This window comes from Kogia breviceps, chromosome 1 (assembly GCF_026419965.1).
Source record: "Kogia breviceps isolate mKogBre1 chromosome 1, mKogBre1 haplotype 1, whole genome shotgun sequence".
Classification (NCBI taxonomy): Eukaryota; Metazoa; Chordata; class Mammalia; order Artiodactyla; family Physeteridae; genus Kogia; species Kogia breviceps.
In genome coordinates, this window is record NC_081310.1 from 42,281,860 (window position 1) to 42,307,749 (window position 25,890).

The 25,890-nt window shown below is 34.9% G+C and overlaps 1 protein-coding gene across 1 annotated transcript in view; it reads right to left on the reverse strand.

The window, feature by feature from the left end:
- Positions 1-25,890, reverse strand: part of XPR1 (xenotropic and polytropic retrovirus receptor 1) — a 205,073-nt gene that overhangs the window by 46,287 nt on the left and 132,896 nt on the right. Inside the window, exons 4-9 of the mRNA XM_067030754.1 lie at positions 20,750-20,973; positions 18,286-18,435; positions 17,935-18,018; positions 13,606-13,687; positions 3,922-4,112; positions 3,531-3,710 (exon numbers count right to left, since the gene is read on the reverse strand). Coding sequence (XP_066886855.1) covers positions 3,531-3,710; positions 3,922-4,112; positions 13,606-13,687; positions 17,935-18,018; positions 18,286-18,435; positions 20,750-20,973 — 911 coding nt within the window. The remainder of the gene's footprint in view (positions 1-3,530; positions 3,711-3,921; positions 4,113-13,605; positions 13,688-17,934; positions 18,019-18,285; positions 18,436-20,749; positions 20,974-25,890) is intronic.

Consider the following 25,890-nt stretch of genomic DNA (forward strand, 5'->3'; position numbering starts at 1 on the left):
AGATTATTAAGTATTTACTATATGTCAGGCATTGTGGAGGTACTAAATAAATAAAACATGGCCTGTACCCTTAAAGACCCACAATCCCTTTGGGCAAATAATAAATACCTAAAGAAATAATGACAGCACCATGTGGTAACTGCTATTACAGATAGGCATACAAAATACCCTGGAAATACAAAGAAGAGAACAAGTAGTTTGGTCAGAGGTAGGGTGAGTGGAAATGAAAATAAACAGGTCATACTTAACTCCCTGACATTAACACATAGTCAAATTCATCTTAGATTTATCTGAATTCCCCCTTTTGAGTGACTCCTTCCTTTCTTATTCTGGCTAAGGTCTTTCAACTTCTACTTTGTTGTGATTTAAATTAAAATGATAACAATTCTCTGAGTAACTGCATTAAGAAAGCTACAGACAACCTGGATATCTGATGTTTTACCCACATACACAGAAAGGCCACTAACAAGTTATTACAAAGAATATATGTTATCATCTTCTAAGTTAAGATGATGAAGTTAAGGAGATAAACAGTTAAGGAGATGAAGTTTTAATTTCTACTTGTGGATAATCACATTCTTTCCAAATCTGATTTTAAGATTCCATTAGGTGATCCACTAATCAAAGTTAAACATGTAGATAAAGTGAACACCAGGTCTAACTGTTAAATGGTAGTGTTTAAGAACACAGATTATGGAGCCAGAATGCCTGGGCTCATATCCCATCTCCATTACATCCCGGCTTTGTGACCTTATTTAACTTCCCTGAACCTAGGTTTCCTCATTTATAAACTGTGGATTAACAGTAGCTCCAACCTCATGGTTTATTAAAAGGATTAAATAAATTGATACATATAAAATGTCCAGAATAGTACATTATTAAATGAGAACATTTCTCTAATCTATTCTTATAATAGACACATGTAAAAATTTTATCATACAACTAAAGAAAATATTGGAAAAACCAATTCCAAAATAATATAGCAAAAGACTCAAATTTAAAAACTTTATGCAGCCTTCTATAAGAATAACTTGATACTTTTGTTTAGAAAATCTGAGGCATTGTTTATACTTCCTAACTGGATTTCCAAGTAGGACAAATACAGATCTGGAGAGAGGATATATGACCTAATGAATGTAAATAAACTGTATTAATCTGACATATACTACTAATATCAAAACAAATCAATTTCTTAAAAAAATTCTTTTAGCTTCTTTTGGGGAGAGGAGTAACATATCAATTCCATAGACTCAAATTTAAATATGAATATAAGTGGTGCCCAGTGCCTACCACTATGGCCAAGTGACATACGTTCTTTTTCCACTAAAAATTAAACAAAAAAAGAAAAAGGGAAATGTAGTTTACTTTAGGATGAAGCTTTAAAAAAAGCTATATCAGAGAAACATAACTAGGGTAGAAACATTCTTGTTAAATCACTAGAAATAACTCTAAGGGTAAATTTTCACAGTGAGATTTGAATTAAAATAAGTCAACAGGTCAATTAATATTAGAATAATCTATAAATAACATTTTTACTATTTACAATTATTACAAATATACCAAATCTTGCTTCCGTATTTCACTGCTTCTGAGGGTATATTTTACTATTCTCTTATTTATTACACCCCTGCCAACCCATCCCATCAACAGTTCTCATTTATTAACACACAACAGATGCACAGATAAATGGCTACTCAATGGGGAATCGTTCTGCTAATAAGAATAACTGGTCATTCATGAATCATACCAGCTTCCTATTTAAACAAAGAAGGATGCACTGGGGAAATGTTCACTTAGCACATAATGTACACAACTGTATTATTGTATTATTGTAATGATGCAATCATATTAACACCTGAGTTTTCTAAGTTTTTCAAATCTCATTTGAAAATAACTTTATAGAGATTTCACAATAATTCAGGAAGGAAAAATAGGTGTTTATAATCTTGTAGTTATTTCCTTGTAACCAGAAGAATATTACATTTTTTATGCAAATAACACAGTTTAAAAACTCCACAAAATCTAGAAATAAAATGACAATCTCAAAATAAGAAAGGTAATCTAATATTGTTGTACTAACTGGAAATGATTTATTTTTAGTATAAATTTCAAGAGAAAAAAATGGCTCAAATTTTTCTTTTGTCTTAAATAAAAAAAAAAACCGTCTAAAAAGCATGTTTTCTAGATGATCACAAAACACATTAAAGGTGATGGTATAACTTATGACTTATTAAAATATGCTTGAACATCTAAGTTCCACACTCAGAATTCAAACTCAAAATTAGGCCTAGTGTTGCTTGCTATACTTTAAGGGAATGATTTGCTTCCTTGCTTGCTTGCTTATTTATTTATTTATATTGAATGAAGTTGGTGGAAAAGAGGGAGATTCTCAGTTTGTGATAAAAATCCTAGTGGAAGAAAGAACAAATACAAATAATTGAACAATTAACTTTGGTGAGAAAAAAAAAATCAAGATTTGGGCCATTTTCTTTTTCAGATTGCTATAAATACCTGCCTATACTGGAACATAGGCTGCTTTTATTTGTTGACTGCTTACTATGTTTTTTTAATTGGAAGGTCATATTTTATTTCTTCAGATTTTAAAAATTTAGTTAATGCTAAAGAGAGCATATTGCTAAGAACAACAACAAAAATTCTCCTAAACCTAAGGGGCATACAAAAGGAAAAAGAAATTAAAACTATAGTTTTCAAGGCAATATACTTTATAAGGTGAAAAAAAAAGTAAGACGATAATTATGAGAATTCTGGAAGTCTGTGGAGATTGGTCAATTTAATTACTAACCTTCACTCTACTGTTAGTTGTAACTTGTAATCTAAGAAATAATTATATGAAAGCATTCCCAATTGATTTTCAAAGTAGAGCTGGTTAAATTTGGGAGAAAGCAGAAGTTCCTTTCCAGAGCAATCTACAATATCCCCAAAAATACAGCTACCATTTTTGCAGGAAATTCTATATCCTAATGCTGAGACTGCTTGATTTTGAGATCATTAAGAAATAGGTAAAGTGGAAGAAGAAATGGAATTTATAAAGTCAGTTTCTCAAATTAAACTTGGTGATCTGACAAGATATTCCTACTGCTTTTAGAGAACCAATACTTCATAAAATAAAAATGTTTGATTGACTACTTATAGCAATTTAACAGGAAAGTAATAGTTTTACCACTTAAAAAAAGGAAAATTCTACATGTTATCACAGTTGATTAATCTTTAAAGTAATTAATTATGAATTATTATTAATTTGCGAAGTCATTTCAGTATCTCAACACTTCATATTCCATTTTGGAGGAAAAAATGCATGAGTGCTTTTCCCAGGGTCACTGTTACTGCACAACATCAGATGTACCAGCCATACTGTGTTCTTTGCCCCTGGAGCTGGGGTACCACTCATTTAGACTACAATGTGAACATGCCTTCCGAAGTTGTGCAATACAGGAGTTTTGTTTTCATTCTGGAGGAAGCCAATGACCAATATACCACTCTAAAAATGATAGACAAATTTCTGGACTTACCAGCAGTTTAAGCAGCCAAAACCGGGATTTATAATAGAAAGTTTTGGTGGGGTTGATGAGAAAGAAAACCATAAACCCATAAAGGACAAGTGGGTACACATATGTGGGGATGACACTAACTGGAGCAAAGAAGCATGCCAGAAGGCTCAGGCACCACAATATCCCGAGGAATCCAGCAATCTGATAAAGGATGGGAAAGACAAAAAGAAAGAAAATTATTTTTATTTCTACCATTACTTAAAAAATCTTTAATAAAACAGAGGTAAGAAAACTGTTTAATTATTACATCAACAATCCTCTTCAAATAGAAAACAGATTTTAGTACCCACTAAACCAGCTATATAGCTAATGTAAACTATATTCATGGGATTTTATGTCTTGCTTTGATTACCTCAAAGAGATGCTGATGAGACAAATTGCTTCTCGGATTAAGTTCAAAGATGAGCACATGATTTACTCCAGCCTGTCTCCAACCATACGTGTTGATGCCCAGTAGAAAAAGGAATTCAATCAGAAGAAAGCCACCGCGATAGATTCTTATCAAGGGCCAAATACTTCTATCTGTTTCAAGTTTAAATACAGCTGAAAGAATATCAACTAATTGGTTAGTAAGAAAATTTATAATGTCTCCTTTAATTGTTTTTCTCTTAATTCTCAAGGATATAATTCTGGCATAAGAATTTTTAATAAATAAAACGTAAACCTAGGTTATCTTAAGAGCCTGATAAACTTGCTTCAAGGTTCTTTCTCTTCTTCATTTCACTCTGCAAAATTCCACGAGAAAAATTTTCCTAAAATTTGACTTTCAGCATATTAGTCCATGGTGAAATAGTTTAGAACCATCAGATCAGTTCTGTCAGCTGGGGATTTCTGGCATGACACAACTTCTTTGGCTTTGTTTTGTCCATCACTGAACTGGATATAGTAATGCCTAGCTCACAGCGTTACTATGAAAATTATAAGAAAGAGTATATATGAAAGCAATGTGAAAACTGAAATGTCATATAAATGACAACAATTAGTATTTATAGAATGCTTACTATGTGCTAAGGATTGTATTTTTATATATAACAATTCATCTAATCTTCACAATGGCTCTGTGACTTAAAAACTATTATCTCCATTTGATTGATGAGAAAACTACAGCAGAGAAGTTAAGTAATTTGCTCAGGTTTACCAAGCTAGGATAAAGCAGAGCCAGGATTTTAACTCAGACAGTTTTGCTCCAAAGCCCATACTCTTAATTACTACATTCAACTGCTCATATGCCCATACAAACGTTCAGTATCACTACTATCCTATAGATCTCCAATAATTGTAACATTCAAACGTATCAGCCTCGCAATTCAAGTTCTTCACAATCTGATCTCCAATTAAGTTTCCCAAACTTATCTCATAGTCCCCTTAAATTCTTATCTCCTGATAAATTTTATTATCCTTTTAACAAATTCACTTTTTTGCTTATGTTGTCCCCTGTACCTAAAATGGTCTTGCTCTTTCTTTTGACCAATTCTATTTCTACTTATTACTTAAGAACCATCTGCTCATAAATTTATTGAATTAATATGTTTCATTTTGAGCCTACTCTGTGCCAAATATTTCAATTTGGCTACCAATTTCTCAATTTTCCAAATAACTATAAAATTTACTGTTAGCACTACTCATTTGAAATTTAATTATATACATCTTATATACTTAAATAACCATTTATTATTTATCTTTGTATTCTCTATAGCACATAGCACATTTAATAATTTAAAAATAACAGGGTAGAGAAAGCCTTTGCTTTGGAGTCAAATACTACAGACCAGATTTCAAATCCTAGCTTTCCTAGGGCAAATTATTAAATTTTTCTAAGTCTCAGTTTCCCTGTTGGCCAATGGGGAGAATATCTATTCTCATAAGTTTGTTAAGAAGATTAAATCTGAACAATATATATTAAATGCCTAAAACAGTACATTTGGCTCATTTTTGAATATTCAGTATATATCAGTTTCTTTTTACTTGATAAAAATTCATTTTTTCATTAATTTGACAAATATTTATTGGGTGCCCATTATGTGTGACACCATTCTAAAAGCTGGAGATTCAGTAATGAACAACAGACAAAATACCTGTCTCCAGGCAACTTCTATTCTGTATAATGTCAGACAGTGAGGTAAGTATTTTGAAGGAAGAAAAGTAGAGTAAAGAGATAAAGAATGTTAGGTGCTATTTTAGGTAGGGTGGTCAAGAAAACCTCTCAGAAGATGACATTTGCAGGAACCTTAAGGAAATAGACTTAATCATGTGACTATCTGGAGGAACAGGGCTCCAATAGAGGGAAAGTACAAAGGGCCTTAAGATAGGTATAAGCCTTGTGTAGTCCAGGAACAGGAAGAAGGCCAGGGCACTATGACTGGAATGAATGAGAGGTAAAGTGGCAAAAAGTTACCTACAGGCAGATCAGGTAGGACTTTGTCAAGACTTAAGCTTTTACTCAGATGTATGAAGCCAATGAAAGGTTTTTCACATAATTGGTATGACCAGATTAATAATTTTAAAGGACTACTCTAGCTGTCATGTGAAGAACAGACTATAAAGGAACAAATATGGTAGCAAGAAGAGTAGTTAGGAGGTTGAAAATTAAAAAATATATATATGGTTTTAGATCCTGATTCCCAACCAAAGACCACATATATATTACAACAGTCAGGAAATGAAAATAGTAAGTATAAATCCCAAAGAATACACAATTAAACTCTTAGAGCTAATAAAGTCAACAAAGTTGCAGAGTACAAGATCAACACAAAGGGACTTCCCTGGGGGCACAGTGGTTAAGAATCCTTCTGTCAATGCAGGGGATATGTGTTCGAGCCCTGGTCCAGGAAGATCCCACATGCCATGGAGCAACTAAGCCTGTGTGCCACAACTACTGAGCCTGTGCTCTAGAGCCTGTGAGTCACAACTACTGAGCCCATGTGCCAAACTACTGAAGCCCGCACGCCTAGAGCCTGTGCTCTGCAATAAGAGAAGCCACCATAATGAGAAGCCCTAGCACCGTAATGAAGAGCAGCCCCCGCTCACTGCAACTAGAGAAAGCACGCACGTAGCAATGAAGATCCAACGCAGCCAAAAAAAAAAAACAAAAACAGATCAACACACAAAATTCAGTTGTCCTTATATAAACCACCAATGAGCAATCTGAAATGAAATTAAGAAAACAATTACCATAGCAAACAAAAGAATAGAACACCAAGGAATAAATCTAACCAAGGAGGTGAAAGACTTGTACATTGAAAACTACAGAACACTGCTGAAAGAAATTCCATGTTCATGGATTGGAAGACTTGTTCAAATGGCAATGTTACTCAAAGTATTCTACAGATTCAATACAATCCATATAAAAATTCTAATGGCCTTTTTTTGCAGAAATGTCAAATCGATACTCAAATTCATATGGAATTGTAAGAGGCCCCAGATAGCCAAAACAATATTGAAAAAAGAACAAAGTTGGAGAACTCACAATTCATGATTTCAAATTGTACTAAAAAGTAGTGTGGTACTGGCATAAAAAAAGATATATAGACAAATGGAATAGATTGAGAGCTCAGAAATAAATTGATACATCTATGGCTGATTGATTTTCAATAAGAGAACCAAGACTATTCAATGAAAAAGAATATTCTCTTCAACAAATGGTGCTGAGACATTTGGATACTCGCATGCAAAAGAATGAAGTTGAATCCATACTTCACAGCATGTACAAAACTTAGTTCAAAATGGATCAAGAAGCTAAATATAAGAGCTAAAACCATAAAACTCTTAGAAGAAAATATAAGGGTAAACCTTCAGGACTTGGATTTGGCAATGGAAGTCTTAGATATGACACCAAAAGCATGAATAACACAACAACAAAAACAGAAAAACTGGATTTCACCAAGTTAAACAATTTTGTGCATCAAAGGACATTATCAAGAAAGTAAAATGACAAACTACAGAATGGGAGAAAATATTTACAAATTATATATCTGATAAGGGTCTAGTATCCAGAATATATAAAGAACTCTAGTAGCAATGAGAAGACAACTCAATTTAAAATTGGGCAGGGCTTCCCTGGTGGTGCAGTGATTGAGGGTCTGCCTGACAGTGCAGGGGACACGGGTTCGGGACCTGGTCTGGGAGGATCCCACATGCCATGGAGCGACTGGGCCCGTGAGCCACAAGTACTGAGGCTGCGCATCTGGAGCCTGTGCTCCACAACAAGAGAGGCCTGCGCACCGCGATGAAGAGTGGTCCCCGCTTGCCGCAACTAGAGAAAGCCCTCGCACAGAGACGAAGACCCAACACAGCCAAAAAAAAGTAAATAAATTAATTAATTTTTTAAAAATAAAAAATAAAATAAAATTGGGCAAAGACTTGGATAGACATTTTTCCAAAGAAAATATACAAATAGCCAATAAGCACATGAAAAGATGCTCAATGTCATTAGAAAAATGCAAATCAAAACCATAACAAGACACTACTTCAAACCCACTAGGATGGCTATAATTAAAAAAAAAAAAGGAAATCACAAGTATTGACGGGAATGTGGAGAAAACAGAACCCTCATAAATTGCTGGTGGAAACAGAAAATGGTGGAGCCTCTGTGGAAAACAATTTGGTGGTACCTCAGAAGGTTAAAAAGCATTACCATATAATTAAGCAATTCCACTCCTAGGTATATATCTGAAAAAACTGAAAACAGGTACCCAAACAAATCCATGTATATGCATGTTCACAGCAGCAAAACTCACATTAGCCAAAAGGTAGAAACAACACAGCATAGATATATTGTTTTGGTGATACTACCAAACATTTCTCCAAAGTACTATACCCATTACCACTCATTCACTTTCATATCTTCATGGTATTCCGTTGTATAGGGGTAATGTCATTTATTTTCTTAAACAGTTCCTAACTGATAGACATTTGAGCCATTCTAGGACCTTGCTATTATAAACAAAATAGTGGTGAATACCCCCCTTTCATATATGTCTTTGCACCCATGTACAAGTATGTTTATAAGATAAACTTCTGGAAATAAAATTGCTTAATCAAAGTGATTGTATTATTTTTACATATGCTGCCAAATTATTCTCTAAACAGAGTGCAACAATTAATACTTTACCATTAGTGTATGAGTGCTTGCTATTTCACACTCTTATATGCACTTAAAAATTTTTTTATTGGAGTATAGTTGATTTACAATGTTGTGCTACTTTCTGCTGTACAGCAAAGTGAATCAGTTATACATATACACTCTTTTTTAGATTCTTTTCCCATATAGGTCATTACAGAGTATTGAGTAGAGTTCCCTGTTCTATACAGTAGGTACTTATTAGCTATCTATTTTATATATAGTAGTGTGTACATGTCAATCCCCCAGTAACCGTAAGATTGTTTTCTACATCTGTAACTCTATTTCTGTTTTGTAAATAAGTTCAATTTGTACCAATTTTTTAGATTTCACATACAAGCAATATCATACGATATTTGTCCTTCTCTGTCTGACATACTTCACTCAGTATGACAATCTTTAGGCCCATCCATGTTATTGCAAATGGCATTATTTCATTCTTTTTTTATGGCTGAGTAATATTCCATTGTATATATATATGTATCACATCTTTATCCATTCCTCTGTTGATGAACATTAGGTGGCTTCCATGTCCTGGCTATTGTAAATAGTGCTGCAATGAACACTGGGGTGCATGTATCTTTTCTAATTATGGTTTTCTCTGTGTATATGCCCAGGAGTGGGATTGCTGGATCATATGGTAGCTCTATTTTCAGTTTTTAAGGAACCTCCATACTGTTCTCCATAGTAGCTGTACCAATTTACATTCCTACCAATAATGTAGAAGGGTTCCCTTATACGCCGTTTAAATGGTCAAACTCTTGTCTTTGTCAAACCAGAAAGTGAAATATGATATATTATTATTATATCAATTAAGTACAGGTTAGTAAGAAACTATAAGAGCAAGTTTTAAAAAATCTGAACAGGTAACTTTTCATCTTCGTAACACTAAATATCTGGAATATGTGAATTTCAGACAAATTATTAAATACCAGGTCATGTCCCCTTGAGAAACTATAGCAATTATGCACACTATTTTTTTAATGTGAATGTTTGAAATAAAGAATCATGCTTGTACATGCATTACTACTGCTGTGTTTCTCTCTCAATTTTCAACTCTGTTATCGTTTACGCAACCACTGGGAGATAAATAAGGATAGACAGCTGACTTTAACTGTATTTACCCTGACTCCCCCCGTAGACACACAAAGATTAAACAAAGACGGGTTCTGAGGTAAGAGAACATAAATGCTCAACACTAAATGCATAAAGCACACACATTAGAAAATAAATCAGACCCTCTCACAAAAATGTAGGCTATACATACGAAAGACAACAAAACCCCAACTTGCCCCTGAATTTCAGAAAACTTCATTTCAATTCATTCACATAAAAAGAATAAAATTTATTTATCTATTCTTATGTCTTATTTAATGATGGTGATGATAACACTATGCTCATCTTGGAAAGAAAAGAAAAAATTTCACACACAGATGAGTAAAGTCTTCCCTGATGCTCTCATTTGAAAGTAATCACTTGTTCTCTTGACCTGCTTAGAAAACACTTCTATTTTGTAGTGTATTATTATTGTTTTAATATGTCTTAATCTCCCTCGTGTAATAAGCTTCATAAGGAAAGGAATTCTCTTATCTATCTTAAGCTTGAGATTATCAAGTATAATCATAGATACATAAAATTTACTTGTTGAATGAATTCTAATACAACCCTGTTCCTGTAAGGTATTAAGCTCATTTTAACAAATGAGGAAATTGTTTCAGAGAAGTTAAGTCATGTCTTTAAAGCCAAAACAACTAAGAAACAGTTGAGCTGGGATTGCAACCAGGCAAGGCCTTTTGTAGATAAGTCAGTGTTCCTTCCATAACAGCTAGCTTGATAATCTAGGGCTAGGCTTTTTATTGTAGTATTTCCATGTATTCTATATAAGTAAACTGCACTCATCCCTGAAGACATAGAGCTAGATTTAAATATTAACATAAAGTATACCAATATTAAAACATGAGCTTACAGTAGACAATAAAAGTTAATTTTTAGTAAAATTGGTGGAAAGGAGAACTCTAAACATACAAATGAAAACACACTGTTAATAGGTAAAGTTCACACACTATCTAAAAGCCATTACAACCTGGGCTATAATTTTGTAATATGCAATTTGACAATCTTAATTAAGAAGAATGTTTATGAGGAATAATGAATTCAGTAAATTATTTCTTGAACATCTATATGTCTGGCACTGCGTTAGGAACTTGAAATACTAAAATGAAAAACACACAGACCCTGGAATTGAGAATAGTTTAAGTGTGACAGTGATATAAACCTTCCTTCTTCAGGCAGCATTATAATTACTAAAAGTCCAAAACAGATATAATGGATATTTATACAATAACATCTATTTCTAAGTCATTTTCTGTGCAGACTTCACTGAACAGAATTCAATCCTCTATTAATGACTCACAGTTATTATAAGCACAAGTACACAGACTCTTTTTTAAAAAAATAAGTTTATTTATTTTTATTTTTATTTATTTTTGGCTGCATTGGGTCTTCATTGCTGCATGCAGGCTTTCTCTAGTTGTGGCGAGCAGGGTCTGCTCTTTGTTGAGGTGCAAGGGCTTCTCATTGCAGTGGCTTCTCTTGTTGTGGAGCACGTGCTCTAGGCATGTGGGCTTCAGTAGTTGTGGCACGTGGGCTCAGTAGTTGTGGCTCGTGGGCTCTAGAGTGCAGGCTCAGTAGTTGTGGTGCACGGGTTTAGTTGCTCTGCGGCATGTGGGATCCTCCCGGACCAGGGCTTGAACCCGTGTCCCCCTGCACTGGCAGGTGGATTCTTTTTTTGTGTGTGTGGTATGCGGGCCTCTCACTGTTGTGGCCTCTCCCGTTGCAGAGCAGAGGCTCCGGACGCGCAGGCCTAGCGGCCATGGCTCACGGGCTTAGTTGCTCTGTGGCATGTGGGATCTTCCCGGACCAGGGCATGAACCCGTGTCTCCTGCATCGGCAGGCGGATTCTCAACCACTGTGCCACCAGGGAAGCCCCAGGTGGATTCTTAACCACTGTACCACTAGGGAAGCCCCAAGTACACAGACTCTTGAGGTATACCAGGATTATCTGCCCTTAAAGTAAAAGTCCTCAAATTCAAGAATCTTTGAGAGTTGTGGTTTTTTGCTGTTTGTGTGTTTTCTGTATATTATTTAATTTCATCTCTGTCCTTCTCTTCCATCCATTCAAACTTCAACCAACATTTTTTGAACCCTGCTATATCCCAGGCAATGTTTTAGGTGCTGGAGATACAACGGTGAACAGGAGAGACAAAAGCCAAGGCATTAAGGAATTTATAATCCAATGGGAAAGCAGATAATAAGAAACAAGTATGTCACAAGTGCTCCAAAGAAAACTAATGTAGGCTAAAGGGATAGAACAGGCTATTTTAGGGTAGGCTTATCAGGGAAGGCCTTACTAAGGAAGTGGCATTTGAGCAGAGACTACATGAAGTGAGGGAGTAAGCTATGTAGACATCTTGGGGAAGGGCCTTTTAGGCAACTGAAAGGGCTCATAGATGGAAATGAGCTTGGTGTGTTCAAGGAACAGTAACAAAACAAATGTGGATGGAAACAGTGAAACCAAGTGAAACTGAGTGTGGGGAGGATGACAGAATATGAAGTTAGAAAGGCCCAAAGGGACGAGATCTTGCACACCATAGTAGGAACTTTCAATTTTATTGTAAGAGAAGCCACTTAATGGATTTTGAAGAGGAGAGTAACGTGATCTAACTTGCATCAAAAAGACACTGGTGACTATAGAGAGGCAAGAGTGGCTGTATGCAGACAAATTCAGGAGGCTGCTGCAGTGTACTAAGCAAGAAATGGTTGCTTAAACAAGGATGACACTGGTGGAGGTGGTCAGATTCAGAGTATGTTTTGAAGACAGAGCAACAGGATTTGCTGATGGACTGGAGATAAGGTATGAGGGAAAAGAGAGGCTAAAGGTTTCTGGCCTGAGAAACTGATGAGAGGTGATGCTATATGGAAGAGAAAGCATATTTAGTGATAAAATAAATTTGTCCACATAAGTTTAAGATGCCTATTAGACATCTAAGTATCCAATTAGATACCATTCAGAGGAAACAGTATATAATTTGGGAGTTATTAGCATACAGATGATATTTATAGCCATAGGCATCAATAAGATTGCCTATCTAGGAAATGAATGTAGACAGAGAAAGATCTGAGGACTGAACCCAGTGGTACTTCCCAACATTTAGATGCCAAAAGAAAAGAACAGCTAGGAAGGAGTGTGGGAAAAAACTGCCAGCGAAGTTTAATAAGAAAACCAGCAGAGTGTGGTTTCCCAGCAAAAATCAACTGAAGAGTTTCAAGAAGAAATGATCCACAATGTCAAAATGCTGCTGAGAGGTAAGTCAAATTCTGTTGGGAGGTTTAGTAAGATTATGCCTCCCTTGTTGTTACATCATTTCTTGATATTGAGAATGCACTTGTTTCTAGCAATTCCTCCTACCTCTTTATAATTTTTAACTGCTACAGAATAGAATATTATATAATAATTTTCTTAAAATTATATGCAAAGTAATTGTAAATAGGTTCTGGAAAGGATGTGAGAGAGTCTCCAAAAAGCAAAGTAAATGACCTTAGTGCATAAATTTTGTAAAATCTTATTTACTCTCATCTGTGATCAAGGGAGCTGATGTTATTGATAACTAAACGCTGAAAATGATGGAGAATAAGGAGTCACAATCTAGCAATGTTTAAAGGGATAATTATATCCAAAGGGGAAAACAAACCAAAATAACCAACACCCACCCTCCCATCATTTATAAAAACAAAAAACTTAGCCCTGACAGATTTCTCTTTCAGTAGCTTTGGTAGTTTGGTAGTAACTTTGGTAGAGGGACAGAATATGACATAAGCAGATTAGTAATAATTTAATTCAAAATTTAAACTACTCACCGGCAAGCACAAGGGTAATATTCAGTACAATGAATATTCCACAAAATAGGCCAACTCTAAAAGTAGTCCATGCTGGTGCAGGCTGTGGACAGAAAAACAGCATTTTGAGTAAAGGGCAAAATACTGAATACATTTAGTATACAGTGTAATAAATTAGCACTATAAGCCTCAAAGTTCTACCATGAAAACAAACATATTTTATGATGTGAATTTTTATAAATCTGGACCAGGGAATCATCCTTCATTATCCAATAATACTAGAATTGAGTTGCCAGTTTATTCTAATTATCTTATAGAAATCTGTGTCACTAAATAGAGAGAATTAGAATCTCAGGCATCACATTATGTATATACTGAGTTTTCTTATGAGAGATTTAAGTGCAATTTCACTTTTACAGTGTGTACATATTTAAATTTTGTAAGTCAGTATTACTCAACTAGAGTTCACATATTTAGTACTATATAATTAGAGACAATGATAAAAATAAGAATACTCATTTTCTGAGTACTTACAGTATTATATTGGAGTAACTTAAAGTGAATTTTTAAACATACACTCATGTCAGAATCTCCAGGATGGGAGCTTTCCTGGTGGCACAGTGTTAAGAATCCGCCTGCCAATGCAGGGGACGCAGGTTTGAGCCCTAGTCTGGGAAGAATCCACGTGCCGTGGAGCAACTAAGCCCGTGTGCCACAACTACTGAGCCTGTGCTCTAGGGGCCCTCACACCACAACTATTGAAGCCCACACCCCCTAGGGCCTGCAGGCCACAACTACTGAGCCCACATGCTGCAACTACTGAAGCCCACACACCTAAAGCCTGTGCTCTGCAACAAGAGAAGCCATCACAATAAGAAGCCCACAGACCGCAATGAAGAGTAGCCCCGAATGCCCCAACTGGAGAAAGTCCAAGCACAGCAACAAAGACCCAATGCAGCCAAAAAAAAAAAAAACAAAACAAAACTCCAGGATGTGTACATGCAAAAATTATTTTTCTCTATTATAAATGTAATTTTAAATTTAGAAAATAATAAAAAGAAATCTACTGCTTTCTAAAATAAATAAAAGAAAGTGTCTGACACTTTAAACATAAATAGATGAGAAATATGGAGAGATGGTCTTATCAATTTAAATATTTGCTACAAATGTTCTAAAAGAAATTGTTAGAGGTGATATTACATTTAAGATTCTTCAAATGTTTCCTAAAAACCTTTAAATGAAAAAAAACACTGAGACTTCCTCTGACTTACTTATTATTCATCAGTAATAGATAACTGTATGTTAGTTTAGGACTGAAAGCATTCAGAAGGAAGATGGTCATTTTTCTTTTTCAAAAAAATTTTTTAATTGTGTAATTTATCATATTTACAAAAGGATGTGTGTGTATATACACGCATATACATATAAATAATGTATTTGGACTATTAGAGACAATAATAAAAGGTACCTAAACCTATCACCCATCTTTAGAAGAGTACATTTTCATTACTTTGAAATCCTTATCCCTTCCAGATCCAAAATCCTTCCCTCCTCACTAGAGATAACCATTTCCATGTTTTCTTTAGCTCTATCCCTTCTACATGCAGTCCTAAAGACTTAATTTTTCAAAATTAATTTCCTTATTTTTAACAGCTTTATTGAAATATAATTGACACACAATGAACTGCAGATATTTAAAGTGTAAAATTTGTGTCTTTCCTCTCTGGATGCTTTTAAAATTTTTCTTTAATTTTCAAGCAATGTGACTATAATATGCCTGTGTGGTTTTTTTTAACTTTTTTTTTTACTAAATTGACATACAATAAACTGTACATATTTAAGGTGTACAAAATCTGATATTTTGACATATGTAAACGCCTATGAAACTATCACCATAACCAAGGTAATGAACATTGTCTATCATCCCCAAGAGTTTCCTTTTGCCCTTCTGTAATTCTTTTCCTCTTACCACATCCCATCCCACCTCCAGGCAACTGCACACCTGCTTTCTGCCGCTATATGTTAGTTGGCATTTTCCAGAGTCTTAGGTAAACAAAACCATAATGTATATATTCTTTTTTGGTCTGGCTTACTTTTTCAGAATAATTATTCTGAGATGCATCATGTTGTTCCATATATCAAGGTTTATTCGTTTTATTGCTGAGTAGTATTCCATTGTATGGGTATACCACATTGTTTACCTATTCACCTACTGATAGACATTTGGGTTGTTACCAGTTCTAGGCTATTATGAATAAAGCTGCTATGAACGTTTGTTTTTATATGAACATATGCTTCATTTGTCTTGGGTAAATACCAAGGAGTGTAATGGCTAGATCTTATTGCAGGTGAAGGTTTAACTTTTTAAGAAACTGCCGAATTATTTTCCAGTGTGGTTATATCATTTTATACTCCACCAGCAGCATATGCGATATCAGAGTTCTTGGTCCTCCAAGATTTAGTATGTCAATCTTTTTAATTTCAGTCATCCTAATAGGTGTGTGTTATCCCATTGTGGTTTTAATTTGCATTTCCCTACTAATGATACTAAGCATCTATTCACATGCTTATTTGTCACCCAGACATCTTTGATTAAGATCTTTTGCCCATTTTTAAGCTGGGTTGTTTGTTTTCTTATTATTGAGTACTAGAGTTCTTTATATGTTCTGGGTACAAGTCTTTTATCAGATATATTTTTAAAATATTTTCTCCTAGTCTGTTGCTTTTCATTCTCTTAACGTTGTCTTTTGAAGAGCAGGAGTTTTTAATCTTGGTGAAGTGCTTTAGGTGTCATTTCTAAAAAATCTTTGCTTAACCCAAAGTCACCAGGACTTTCTCCTATATTTTCTTCAAAAATTTTTAGTTTTAGGTTTTCATTTAGGTCAATGGTACACGTAAAATTAATTTCTATACATGATATGAAGAATGTATGGAAGTTGTGGGTTTGTTTTTCTTTTTTTGGCATATGAAAGCCAATTTCTCCAGCCCCATTTGTTGAAAAGACTATCCTTTCTCCAGTGAACTGCCTTTGCATATTTATTGAAAATTAATTGTTCATATATTTATTGGTCTATTTTTGGATTCTCTCTTCTGTTCCATTAATCTATCTGCCTATCCTGACACTAATAACACACTGTCTTGATTACTGTAGTTTTAATAAGATTGATACCACATAGTGTTAATCCTTCAACTTAGCTGTTCCAAAGTTGTTCTGGCTATTCTTGGTCCTTTGTACTTTCATATAAATTTAAAACTTTGCTTAATAATTATTTTTTAAAAGCCCTGTTGAGATTTTTGAGTTAGTTTGTGTTGTATCTATGAATCCATTTAGGAAGAAATGATGATTTTTAAAATACTGGGTTTTCTAACTTGTCTCATGTATCTGTCTTCTTTAATTTCTCTCAATAATGTTTTATAGTTTTCAATGTAAAAGTATTGCACATCTTTTGTCAGATTTAATGCTAAATATCTATGTATTGATCTTGTATTCTGCAACTTTGCTAATAAACTCACTAATTAGCTCTAGTAGCTATTCTATAGAGTCACTGGATTTTCTAAATAGGTCATGTCATCAGCCAAAAAAAAAAAAAAAAAGAAAGAAAGAAACAAACCCCACCAGTTTTACTTCTTTCTTTCTAACCTAAATGCCTTTTGTTTCTTTTTCTTACTTCACTACACTGGCCATAATCTCCAGTACAATGCTGAATAGAAGTGGTAAGAGTGAATACACTTTTTTGTCCCTAGTTAAGGGAGAAAGCATTCAGTGTTTTGTCATTAAGTATGATATTAGTTTTAGGTTTTTCATAAATACCTTTTATTGAGATGAGGAAGATCTTTCTGTTATTCATTTCCATTCCATTCTGGTCACAGAACATATTTTCTATGATTTAAATCCTTTTAAATTTACTGAGATATAGTTTATGACACAGAAGATATCACTTAAATGTCTTTTGGTATAACTACTATGTACATATCATTTAATAAATGCTTTTTTAGGCACAACTATTGCATTTTAGAGGAAAGTATGTAGTAGCCCAGACTATCTGAAGCCCTCCCACTCCCATATCATCAGATAAATATCTCATCTTAATCATTTGGTCTAAGTTGACATGTCAGTAAGAATGAACAAGAGAAGTAGTACAGGATAAGAAGAGAAAGGTGGGAAGACATTACAATTTATTATGAAGTGAGATGTGGCAACTAATTTTTTAAAGTGAAAATAGCAATAGTAATAAATACTTATAAACTTTGGCTGAGTAATGAAACTAGTATATTTTATCAGCTAACAGATCATGTTGATTATTAAATAGGTAAAACGAACCAACCAAACAACTGGAAACAAATACGAACCTGAGCAGCTCCCAAAGGGGGAACACGTAAACGTTTCATAGCTTTTTGTCTGTCACCATCTTCAAGTTCATTGGTCACTACAGCCTAAAAGACACATTGTTAACTTTTGACGCAGGTTATACTGAACTTGAGTATTGCATAAATCTTAACCATTTATACATATGGTATTCTGATAACCCCCTGGTGAATATATACTGAATAAAGCAAAAGAAAAAAAATCATGAGTAAGAATATATGTATTTAAAGCCAGCAACTAATAACAAAAGGAGAATAAAAGTGAGGAGTTATTTCATTAAAAATAAGATATTAATGTTATTGAAACTATGTGGTATATAAGTGAGATTCCTGTACCTCAGTTTCAGAGATGAGCTGGTTGATTTTCTTGCATGTATAAAATGGGGCTACTTCTACATGAGCCACTCGCCAATCTGCTCCACGAGATGTTTCCAGGATCTTGTCATGCTTTTTAAGGATTTTTCGGAACCCTGTAAAATTCAGATTCTACAGGAAGAAATAAGAAACACTACTATAATTTCCACCACCATGAGAGAAGATGAAAAATAATAAGCACTTTGTGTTGACTGAGTTGACTGAAGATTGAGTACCGAGGGAAATGGCAATGCTTTCATAAAAGCATGTACTATAAAAAGATAAGACTCTTCTTTCTTCTTTCATTTATTCATTTCAAGGTAGTATGCTATCAGTAATACAAAGAAACTCTGGATTATGAACCCTATTATTTCTATTTCATGTAAATTAATGGAAGTCCTAAACTCAAAACATTTTTATTTCCATTTTCCTATGTACAACTGTTTTCAAAATAGTTAATTTATGTTATTTTGCTTCTTTGATCAAAAGAATATATTCAGAAAATACTCTGGATTTATCATGAACTGAATACATTTATTTTAGTTCTTTGCTTTTTGCAGGCCTGGTATAGCGATGTATTTCCCCCTGCTATGCAAGCATGTACGAACAAGCACAGAAAATGGATAATCATCTATTTTTCTTAACTTTTATTTTGTTTCCATCCATTCTGTTTGGGGGTGGGTGTGCAAAGAGTCAGTGGAAAAGAAGAAGTGATCATACTTACAGGGTTTTGCTGATAATGGGTAGGAGCTTGTACTTTTCCCCCATTTCTACAATATCAAAATACTATACTTTTCTATATTCTCAAATCCTGTTGTTCTTTAATCAACAGACAAAAAAGCATGAAATTGTGGATTTGCAAGGTTCTTTAAATCAGAGGTCTCCCAAATTCGCTGATCATATATCGCCATCAGAAAAAAAAAAAATTGAGCAGTCACTCCAAATTAGGTTTTGCTTGCTTGCCTGTTAATATTTCTTTTTCATACTTTAATGGATCATCTTAAACTCTCCTTGGGTGTATACACCATGATTTGGAGACCGCTTTCAATTCATTTTCCTTTCTCATCATTTTCAAAATAAATGTATTCTTACAGGATAGACAGTCTCAAAGGATAAAGGATAGATCAGAACTTTTATAATTAACAATTATTTTCAAGAAGCTTTTTATAATGACCCAAAACAAAAATTTCTGGCAAAGTTAATAAAGTAAAATTTAACAAGGTTATTTCCCTATAATGCATAAGGATAATTAATAAAATATGAAATGTTAATATTTTATATCACATAAGCAAGAAGAAACACATTTTTGTTTCTTGTTAAAGATAAATTATAAAGCTATGGGTAAATTTCAAAGGAAAGGAATTTCCCATCATATATATCTTATATAATTACTTTCCTATTCTTCTAAAGTTATTTTCTGAGTTCTTATTTGAATGTTAAAGTATTAAATCAGCAAAAAAGAAAGCAGAATTATGAAAGGGAAAGATGGAAATAAGTACATGCATTAAACTTAGATTACTACAGATATGACACTATAATTACTTTCTATTTTAAAATTCCAATATTTACCCATGGTAGTACTTGTATTATATAACCTCTAGTTTTTATATAGTGTATCCTGTAATGATCTTAACCAGATTAGAAGTAATAATCAAAAGAATAAAATGGAAAAATAATAGCACATAAGGTCTCTTTAAAGATTAGGGAGATGCTTTTGCCTATTTAAATGTTTATTATTTAACGAATAATCTGTTTTTCAATATATTCTTTATAGATTTAACTATGTGAACAAATCTATAAAGAATTACAAATGAATAAATGCCAAGCATTTCCATAATTTAGCATACATGGTAATTCAACTTTTTAGGTTGGGTTTTAAAATTTCTTTTCTTTCGCAAGTTTTGTTTTTGTTTTAAATACAGTCATATTGCAGCCTGTGGATAATAAAACTGAAAGGGTTCTCAGTGGAAAGTTGAAAAGTCAGTATGTTTTACACTATTCGTGTTAGTTGCAGGAAAGTTAACTATACAGCTGCTTTCGTGGAAATTTTGCTGTAGGTGGAATATAAAAGTTCTTACATAGCCAGCAGTGGTTAGGTAGACATATATTATTTCTTATTTCTACTCATTACTTAGAGATGCCTCTAAAAATAGTAAGCAAACTATTACTCTTTGAGTCAAGGGCTACTCCTGAATACTGTACAAAAAGGTTTTGGAAAACCGATCTTCAAAAACAGAAGTCCTGTTAAGATTATTTTACCATCTCTGATAACCTGGTTTTTAGTCAATTAAGAACATTTGAAATCCCAATAAGAACAGAAAGAATAATGACATGCTAAGAATTTCCCTTTTTGGATTGACCCATTAGTATAGCTCAAGGAAATTCCATTTATTTTCATTTCTCAATCATTTAAAGGTTCTATCCTCCACGGTAAGAACTGAAGTACCTGATAGTTCTGCAGCAGGATAAGACTGAGGTAGAACTCGCTGAAGGCCAGTTTAAGGTCTTTAAGATTCCTGTGTTGGACACGTTCCTCATGGGACAGGTGGAAGACTGGCTTTCTGCGTTGTCGCAGTGTAGTAACACCAGTGCTTTCTTTCTGCGCATCCAGTGATGACTGAAGTTCATTCTGAAGTGTAGCAAACCTGCGCTGAGCCTCTGCGAGCTTTTCTATAAGAAGTAAAACAGAACTGTCATGTCATCAAGCCAAAGCCGGTTAAAGTTCTCACTGAAGTCTGAATTTTTACTAATTAGTCTGTTTCCCTAAAATTTCTAGGGAAAAAAATGCTACATTTAACATTTAGAACTAGATAGGAAAAACGTGTTTACTTTCATTCTACCCCACACTTCCCCCCAGCAAAACCTGAAGTGTACCCTTCCTTTTTACAGATGAAGATTGAAGACACAGAATTTAAAAGCTGTGAAGAGTGAGAAAACAAAATGGTACAGCCGCACTGTAATTTGGAAAACAGTCTGGCAGTTCTCAAAAAGTTAAACATAGAGTTACCTTAAGATCCAGCAATTCCACTCCTAGGTATATAACCAAGAAAACTGAAAATATACATGCACACAAAAACTTGTACACATACACAAAATGGGACTCATAATAGTCAAAAAAGTGGAAACAAACCCAATGTCCATTAACTGATGAATGGATAAGCAAAATATGGTATATGTGTACAATGGAATATTGTTCAGCCATAAAAAAGAATGAACTATTGATACATGCTACAACATGGATGAATATTGAAGATATAATGCTCTAAGTGAAAGACGCCAGACATAAAATACCACAAAATTGTGTGATTCCATTTATATGAAATGTCTAGAACAGACAAGTCCAGAGACAGAAAGTAGATGAGTGGTTGGCAGGGCCTGGGGGGAGGGAGGAACGGGGAGTGACTGCTAATGGGTACAGCGTCTTTTTGGGGTGATGAAAGTTCTGGAATTAGATAGTGGTGATGGTTGTACAACCTTGTGAGTATTTATGCTTTGAATCTCTCTCCTCAGGAATATCTCATTCCCTTTTAAGGACTCACATGAGTAAATCAGGCTTGTCTGGAATAATCTCACTTTCTTAAAGTCAACTGATTTGAGACCTTAATTATACCTGCAAAATCCTTTATAGCAGCACCTAGGTTAGTGTTTGATTGAATAACTGAGAGAAAGTATGTGTATATCAGGGGGAAGGGATTTCGGAGGGCACCTTAGAATTATGCCTGCAACATACATAGAACTGATGTAAATTTCTGAAGACTCCAAATGCCATTTGGTCCAGCAGTAAAAATGGAGATTTACAGTTGTTCAAGTGATGGATGGAATATTAGCCCAGGTTTAACTCAGTGGACCCAGTTGGTTCACAGGCTCACACTATGATTATATTTCCAGTTCTGGAATGTATAACTGGAATAGAAATACTGGGCTACTGGTGGAATCTCCACATTGACTCTGACCCAGGGGAGGAATGGCTAGTGGAAGTTCTGGAATTTCTCCCTATCAAGATAGTAAGCCAGAAGCACAAACATATCCCTAGGGGAGCTTCAGATGTTAGTGCCACCACCAGGGATGATGTCATCTACCACATCTCCATTTAATTCATCTGGTTAGTCTGTGCAGAAGTTGGACAAATCTTGAAGAATGAGTGTGGATTATTGTTAAACTTAATCAATAATGGTCACCCTGAAGGCAGCTGCTATTCTAGATGTGGTATTATCACTGGTGCAAATCAACACGGCCTCTAGCACCCGGTATGAAACTATGCATCGAATAATGCAGCTACTTACCTGGCAGCAGAGACTAGCAACGAGCCCTCAAAATGACACCATTTCTCATTGGAACTGACCAACCACCTAGCAGCAGGTTGCATGCACTGGATGCAGGGGGCAGAGATTTGTCCTCTTTGGAACAAGTGCTTTCTTTATATGGATGTGCCTTCCCTGCTTATAATGCCTCTGGCTAGCACCACTATCAACTGGAATGCCTTATCCATTTTCATGGTGGTAATAAAGCAATGAGCATATCTATGGAGTAAAATGGTTTTATCACATACCCAGAAATAGCTGGCCTAACATAAAGGCTTACTGAAATGAGTTGGGAGACAAAACTCTCAAAGGCTGGGGTTCTGTCTTTCAGAATGCAGTGTTGAGACCATTATTTGGTTCTATCCTAACCACAGCCAAAATTCACAGTCTAGGAATGAAGGGGTGGAAGTAGGAGTGGCTCCTTTCACTATTATATCTAATAATCCACTCAACTGAGTGGATAATCCTGCAACTTGAGCTCTGCCTGTTGGTTAGTCCTCATGGGGTAATGCTTCTTTCATAGGAATACAACAATGGTTCTGTTGAATTGAAAGATGGGATTGCCACCTGGCCTTTTTTGGACTCATCATACCATTGAACCAGTAGGCAAAGAAGGTGTTTACTGGTTAAAGTGATTATTACCAAGGGGAATAGATAACACAACAGTAGCAAGGAGGATTGTGTCTGCCACCCAGGAGACTCCCTGGAACACATCCTAGTACTTCCATGAGCAATAACAGAAGTTAATGGAAAACTAAAGCAATCAAAAAAAGACAGAATTACTAAGGATTCAGCCCCCTCAGGAATTAAATTTTCGGTTATCCCACCCAGTAAAGAACCCTCACCAGCTAAGGTACTGGCTGAGGGCAAAGGAAATATGGAATGGGTAGTGGAAAAAGCAAATCATAGATATCAACTATCACTTCTTGACCTTCTTGTTCTGTCTTTTACATACCTTATATTTTCCTCTCTATCTCTGTGCTGCATTCTGAGTAACTACTTCAACACTACCAGTTTATAAATTCTCTCTTAAGGTCTAACTAATTTACAGTTTAAATGATTAAGATATTAATTTAAGTAATTATATTGTCATTTAAAAATGTCTAATTTGTTATTTTTAAAAGTCAATTTTGATGGTTTCTTATTCTTTGCTCATGGTTTTGATACTTTCTTTTATGTCTATAGCCAGCCATATTAAGTATATGTTTTATATTGTACCTGAAAATTTGCATATCCTATACAGCAGGAGTCCCCAACCCCCAGGGAACTGGGCCACACAGCAGGAGGTGAGCAGCGAGCAAGCCAGCAAAGCTTCAACTGTATTTACAGCCGCTCCCCATCGCTCGCATTACTACCTGAGCTATGCTTCCTGTCAGATCAGTGGCAGCATTAGATTCTCATAGGGGTGTGAACCCTACTGTGAACTACACACGCGAGAGCTCTAGGTTGCGTGCTCCTTATGAGAATCTAATGCCAGACGATCTGAGGTGGAGCTGAGGTGGTGATGCTAGCGGTGAGGAGTGACTGCAAATACAGATTATCGTTAGCAGAGAGGTTTGACTAAACAGAGACCATAATAAATCAACTGCTTGCAGACTCATATCAAAACCCTATTAGTGAGTGGCAAGTGAAAACACGCTCAGGGCTCCCACTGATTCTGCATTATGGTGAGTTGTACAATTATTTCTATTATTATTACGTTGCAATATGTAATGAAATAGAGTGCACAATAAATGTAGTATGCTTGAATCATCCCAAAACCATCCCCGGCCCCCCAGGTCCGTGGAGAAACTGTCTTCTGTGAAACCGGTCCCTGGTGCCAAAAAAGGTTGGGGACCACTGCTATACAGCTTTTAAGTGTTTTGTAGTCTTCTATATTGTAAGAAATGGAACTATTCACCTATATTCAAATTTCACATTTAAGTCAAAGGGAAAATGAATCTAGGGTTTTTTTAAATACAAGTTAAGCATTTCTATTGCATATGTGTTTGTCTTATTATTCTCATGATCAAAACTAGTATAGAACTTCTTGGTTCACAGTGCACTTTACGTCTCAGCAATTTTTTCATGATGCTCCTAGGCCGAAAAATATACCAAACACTTCAATTAAGTAGTTAGGTTCAAACAACTTAAGTATTTATGTCCCAACCACTTAATAGCTATTCGAAAAAAATATTATACACAAATACAAACACATATATAATGAAAGAATGTGAAGATTTATCCAAAGTCCACTATAAATTACTACGCTAGTTAAAAGCTTCAGGTAATTAGTAAGATCCAAAAGCCAGAACATCCTAAGTAGCATGAATGATCGACTTTTGTTGTTAAAACATTAATATTATGAGTTTGCTATTTGTTTAGCTTCCTTAGCCAGAGTTGTCAATACATAAATTTTGTAATTATTGGGCTTCCCTGGTGGCGCAGTGGTTGAGAATCCGCCTGCCGATGCAGGAGACACGGGTTCGTGCCCTGGTCCGGGAAGATCCCACATGCCGCGGAGCAACTAAGCCCGTGAGCCATGGCCGCTAGGCCTGCGCGTCCGGAGCCTGTGCTCCGCAACGGGAGAGGCCACAACAGTGAGAGGCCCGCATACCGCAAAAAAAAAAAAAAAAAAAAAAAAAAGTTTGTAATTATTTACATCTTTCAGTACCAGGATATTAAAAATGTAAGAAGCCCCAAAAAGTGGGTAGAAAAAGAACCTGTATGCCAGCAATAAGTCAACAAAGAGCCTCTCCATCTGGCAAACTCCTTACTCATTTTACATGGCTAATCATATGTATCATTTTCTATGTAAAATTCTTGTCTAACAACTTTGTCACAATTTGAGGCTCTCTCCTTAAGGCTCTCATGGGACTACATATATGCATACATAGAACACTGCATATAATTCTTTGTTTATATTTTTGCTTTATTTACTAACTGTGAGCTCTCTGAGGGAAATGGTTCTATAATCCTCATCTTTTATGATGAACAATTTTTTTAATATCTTTTTTTCAGGTATGTTTTACATACCATAAAATTCAACCACTGTAAGCATAAAGTTTGCTGATTTTTTAGTAAATTTGTAGAGTTGTACAATCATCACCACAATACAATTTTAGGACATTTCCATTACCTCATATACTTCTGTCATGGCTGCTGGCTGTTGATCCTCACTCCCACCCCCAGGTAACCACTGATCTGCTTTCTGTGTCTACAGATTTGCCTTTTCTGGACACGTTATATAAAGGAATCATACAATATGTAGTCTTATGTATCTGTCTGGCTTCTTTAACTTAGCATG